Here is a 5,718-nt window from a genome sequence, read left to right as displayed (position 1 = left end):
TCCTCCATCTAATTACGACAATGCAAGCCTGTTCAATGGATATGTAATTACAAAATGCATATCTTCCAACACAATCATGGCTGATTGGGATTTCATGCAAATATCTGGGTTTTTAAACAGACGCTGTAATGTGATTGGTGAGCTCCAGAAGGTTCAGACACTTTGCCTGCGCTCCCTAATGCAAATGACACCATTAGGAGCTTTTGGCCCTGGGATAAAAATAAAGACTGTTTTGATGCATGTTAAAGTGCTTGTTTGTCACATTGTCACAAACTGCAGTAACCTTGCACAGCACACGTTCTCTACTAAAAGAGCCCTTGTCAAGGCAGAACATAAACTTATGCTGATTGTGTGTTTTGTTTGGACTGACTGGCTGGGTGAGTTTCTCAGATAGTACCCACACCTGGGAGTGGCTTATTAACACCAGCTTTAAGTGGCCGAACAATGTCAAACAATGACAAATACTTGCCAGGGGTTGCCCATTTATATACGAATTCCCCGGACAATAGATTGGCTCGCTCTCCAAAAGTGGTTCCATTCATTTGCAATTGCAGGCAAGAGGTTATTGTCCTGAAGTGGGCAATCGAGAGATGTGTGCATCTGCAGAGCTGAGGCACATACACGCACACAGCAAAACACACATGCCTGCATCCACAGTCCACACACGTAAACGAGGCGAGCACACATCCATGCACAGCAGTAGTTACACTGCCGCTGCAGCCAGTGTGGCCTAGAATAGCACACAGGCTACATTCCTCTGCCCTCCCTCCACCGCCTCACTGAGGCGAACACGCAGCAGACCGGTGGGTCACATGGACCAACAGTGATCTCAGTGATCTTGGAGATGAAGTGTACATGCATGTGGCGAGGTTAACACTCTTGCTGCACGTATGCACGGGGCAACTAGATAAGCAGGTGCAGACAAGTTGGGAGCACGAATTGTTATGTAGTGTAGACACAAATTGGCACACGCAAACATGCATGCATGCTGACTGCTGCATATGTGCATTTAACATCTATCTTTCTTTAGAATTAATACAGTTTAATGGCAGCCCTTGTATTTTCCTAATTCAACCACAACAACAGCAGATACTTGTGAAGACAAACAAGATGTCCAAATATTCTTTCAAAAAGAAACAGTGGGGAGGAGGGTATTTAAACTGGCTACTGTGTCACTGCTCTCCAACAGCCCTTTTTTTTTCTACGCCCATGCACAATTATATTAAGTAGGGCCAATAGGAACAAAGAAGAGGCAGGACCGAGGCTCCACCTCCCCGCGACTGCCTTCCTCTGAGCTTTTTAGATGTACATAATCCCTGAGTTGACCCAGAAAATAGGCAGTCGTTTCAAGATCTGATGCGGCAGTCTTTGTGCACACCGTCCCCGCTTGAGCATGGAAGCGTAACCCTGTGGAATACAGACTGTAATTCAGAGGAGCTTTGCCTTGCAGAGGAAAACTGTTAAAAAAAAAAAAAAGAAGAAGAAAAAAAAAAAGACGGAGCCGAAGCAAAGTCGCGCAACTTTGTGAAAACGTAGCGGATACGGGTAAGTGAATTTAATCGGATGTATTTGTTGGAGAAATTGGGGTTTTGGTGTGTGGTGGTCTGAGGGGCTGCTGCCGCTGCTCCATTGTTTGCATTCCCTTGTTTCAAAGTCGAAATGGATCATATTGGGCTACGGTGCACCAGATTATTGAATGCAAACGTTTAAACAAATCGAGACAAAGTCATCGGAGGGGACGGAAGCCTTTGTTGGATTCGCTGCCTGTTTGGAAATGTGGTGATTCAGCTGTTGGAGATGTTGCATGATGTCAGTGTTCTTTGTTGCAACCTTACGTGCGTAAAATGTAACCGATTTTTTTCCGCCTCAGCTGACATGCAACATAGATGAGATTTTAAGCAATGCATCACGCCATGCACGCGTTTTTCCTCCGTTATGTCGATCGCGTCGTGCCTGAATTATCGGGCTGGAAAATGTACCCAAACAATGTCTGTTAACCTGTAATTTCAACCTGGGCGTTCATTCATTGGCACAAAGAGGGGAGGTTTGAGAAAGACTAAACACACGAGTGAGGCTTCCAATGTCCGCCAATGGGCAAAGCAACCCTGCAGATTTTTCTTCCCAGTGTCTGTGGTTTAACTTGAGGTGGAATTGTGACATGACGAAGAAAATCGTCTTTGTTTCTTCTCAGCGAAGGTGAAGCGTGTGGTCACTATACAAGAAGCTAATTGGCTGGGTATGAAATTGTTCTGGACCGCAGAAATGTGCAGCCTCTCTGCACTGCACATCTCACTCATGGCAACATTAACACAATTGTTGTGTATCTTAACTAGTTTGCTGCTGGCTCAAATGGACAGCTAAATATGCTCCTGCCATGTCAGTCTGAAGCCCGCCGCTCCTCCCCATGAATGTCTTTGCTGCTTCCAAACATCTTGTCTGCCCCTTCATTGTCCTAACAGTGTCTTCTCTCTGCTCATAGACAGGAGGCATGGCAGACCATCTGATGATGCCCATGAATCACAGCTCAGCGGGCGCCAGTCTCCACGGTTACAGGATGGGCATGAATGGCGGCCTGCAGGCAGGTCACCAGCAGCATGCCAACCAGCAGGGCATGAGGGCGCTGCCCAATGGCCAGATGATGCACTACGGTGGCGCCCAGGCCAACATGGAGACCGCCATGAGGCAGAGGCAGGGCATGGTGGGTGGACCCATGAATGGACAGCTGAACGGGGCCCAGATGGGTCACCACCAGATGACCTCTGGTAACATGATGTATAATGGCCAGTCCCAGCAGCAACAGCATCACCCCCAGCAGCAGCATCACATGCACCCACAGCAGCACCAGCAACAAGCCCAGCACCCGCAGCAGCAGCAACAGCAGTTCATGAACGGAGGGTTAACATCCCAGCAGCTCATGGCCAGCATGCAGCTGCAGAAACTCAACACCCAGTACCACGGACACCCACTGGGGCCTATGGGTGGGAACCACATGGGGCCCACAACCCAGTACCGCATGAACCCAGCCCAGCTGGCCAACATGCAGCACATGGCCGGGCCGGCCCTGGCCCTGAACGGCATGGACGCGGATATGATTGACGAGGAGGTCCTGACCTCGCTGGTCATGGAGCTGGGCTTGGATCGGGTCCAGGAGCTGCCAGAACTCTTCCTGGGCCAGAATGAGTTTGACTTCATCTCGGACTTTGTCAGCAAACAGCAGCCCAGCACTGTTAGTTGCTGAGAGGACACGATTTGCAAAGGGGCACAAATGGAGACAGAAGAGTGAGAATTGTCCAGGATGGATGAAGGGTGCTCATCTCTTCACTTTTTATTTTGTTGGCACCTCCCTGTACAATGAAGCCAAGTTGCGGCGCAGGGCGCACAGAAGAGAACTCTGGATATCCACAAGGAACACGGCGTGCTCGAGTCTCACATGTGCTAGTGGCCAGAGGGTGGCTGGCTTTATGGCCTCGTTCCACCTCTCCCATTTCCTGGACATGAATGTAATAAAGAAATGCTGAAATTCTTAAAAGCCACTCTGAACAATGCTATGACACTGTGTAGCCTCCAAGTTCGGACTCAATGACAGTTTACCAGTAAAAAGGTGTATTTATTTATTCCTATCTGAGAAAACTGATATAAAGAACGACCACCATCTCCATTTTGGGAACCAAGTGGTTTTAATTAGTTTTTTCCTGAGAGTAGGATGGGGGAGAAAATGAAATTTAAGTTCTCTGTTCATGATTTTTTTTCCCATTCTGTTTGGCCTAGTATTAAAAATAAGCTCAGATGACAAGGTCGTCTAAAAAGAGCCTGGATTTTCTATCAGAAACGTCAGACAGAAGTACAATGTTATCTCATTTGAATGGGGGTCTCATCCAGATCTTAAAAATGGTTCACTTTTGGTAAAGTGCTGCCTTTTTAGATGTGATATTCTCAAAAATCTACTGCTTGTACTGTATGAAGCTGTAAAACTCCAACATGTCCACACTGTTGTGTTCTATTGGAGATGTAGAACCGCCTTAATCGCGCAGATTGTTATTTATTGGTTGTTTATATTGTCCCCTTTTTTGTGGTCAAGATGGGGGGATGGTCTTTGTGAAAAGGGGTTTTGAGGATCAATAAAGATGGCCTGGATAGAAATGTGGCCTGCTTTTCCATTCATTGCACAGTTCTTCCCCCGGGCAGTGGAGAGCTAGCTAAGTGCTTAAATTAACCTGTGGGTGAAGGGAAACCTTAGTTTCTTTCAAGTCTGGGATGGAAACGTTTAGACAGATACAATATTTATGCTTTTTGAAAAGGATATGTTCTCCACCCCAGATCTCCCGGGCCTTTCAGATGATCTTTTCCTTAATTTTCCATTTTCTTTGCTAAAAGGGCAGAGTGTCACTGATAGGGACATGATTGACATGTGGTGATAATTGCATGGTTCTCTGCTGGTAAGCAAAGGGGAGCTGTATTGTGTCAGTGTGCATCTGATCTGACATCTCAGGTAGCGATAACCAAATGGGATTTATCATTCAGCATGTTTTTTTTCCTCTCTTTTGGTTAAATGCCATGCACTGACATTATAGGTGGTGAAAATGGTTGCACTAGTAGCAATATATTCCTTTAAAGGTTGGTAGGCCTAGAGAATCTGCATTTAAATAACTGGTTTCTCTACCGCTCCCCAAACATTTGTTTCTGTGCCTTGTGTAAAGAGTAATGTGTGCCTGTGTGTGCCTGTGTGTGTGTGTGTGTGTGTGGTTGGGGGAGGTGAAAATGACCAAAGAATTCTTACCTTGATGGGGGTTTAACTGACTTAAAGCTCGTGAGCCCTGCCTCAAAGACAGTGCTGCTTTTTCCCAGCTTTCCCGGTTTATGGTCAGAGAGGCCGACCATTAACTCTAAACAATAACTGAACAAACGACATGCAGAATTCAAAACAACCCGTCTCCAGCCAAGGCCACGGCCAGTTGGAGGAGTAAAACAGTTTTACTCATCTAATCGCATTCATTATGAAATGAGGGTAAAGAGATCCTCTGCGGTGGCTGACTTTGTTGGATTGTTTTGTGCCTCCGGGCTATGAAAATGCCTGATTGAGGTCATGTTGGGAATGGCATCTCCACATTTAGCTTTTCACTTTGTCAACAAAGGCATCGTCAGCGGCGTCGTGAGTAACAAGGGGAAAATGAGAGCACTGTTGTTCACAACCAGGAATAGTGTTTGCTGATTGCTCAATATCTGAGTCAACTGCTCTTAAAGCAGCCTCATCTGTTTTCATTAGTCCCGTCTTGCTGAAGACTGAAACGTGGTATCATGGATGATCCAAAATGAAATATCTTGGACTGAATGCAGGATTGTTTCGAGTAACAAAGACTCGCTTAAGGGTGTGTGTGTGTGTGTGTGTGTGTATTTTCTTGGCTTGACAGCGTCAAGAGAATGAGCCATAAGTAGGCCAACAGCCTTGGCACAGTGCTTAGTAACGGTTGCAGGTCCCTAGCTCAGTGCCAATCTGGTGAGATGGTCTTCTGGTGTGTGGCACATGGGGCACGTTGGCACACTGTCAGAACTCTGTCTCCTCATATATCTCATAATTGTATGCTGCACTGTGAGCTCCTTGTTTAGCCCCAATTAAATGCAGAGGTTTTGTGTCTTGATTGTGACTCCATAGACGAATAGCTAACGACGCCAAACAGCCCTGTTTGCTCTCCCAATCCCTTGTTATGACTGCCGCCTGCC

The 5,718-nt window shown here is 46.5% G+C and overlaps 1 protein-coding gene across 1 annotated transcript; it reads left to right on the top strand.

The window, feature by feature from the left end:
- The first annotated feature begins 1,189 nt into the window (after positions 1 to 1,189).
- cited4b (Cbp/p300-interacting transactivator, with Glu/Asp-rich carboxy-terminal domain, 4b) lies at positions 1,190 to 4,140 on the top strand. The gene is made up of 2 exons (XM_076737910.1): positions 1,190 to 1,545; positions 2,480 to 4,140. The coding sequence occupies exon 2, from the start codon at positions 2,489 to 2,491 to the stop codon at positions 3,236 to 3,238; it is 750 nt and encodes a 249-aa protein (XP_076594025.1). The 5' UTR covers positions 1,190 to 1,545; positions 2,480 to 2,488; the 3' UTR covers positions 3,239 to 4,140.
- The last annotated feature ends 1,578 nt before the right edge of the window (positions 4,141 to 5,718 follow it).

Source organism: Chaetodon auriga, chromosome 8 (genome assembly GCF_051107435.1).
Source record: "Chaetodon auriga isolate fChaAug3 chromosome 8, fChaAug3.hap1, whole genome shotgun sequence".
NCBI lineage: Eukaryota > Metazoa > Chordata > Actinopteri > Chaetodontiformes > Chaetodontidae > Chaetodon > Chaetodon auriga.
Note: the sequence above shows the minus strand (reverse complement) of the source record. Positions and strands in the feature narration are given on the sequence as shown.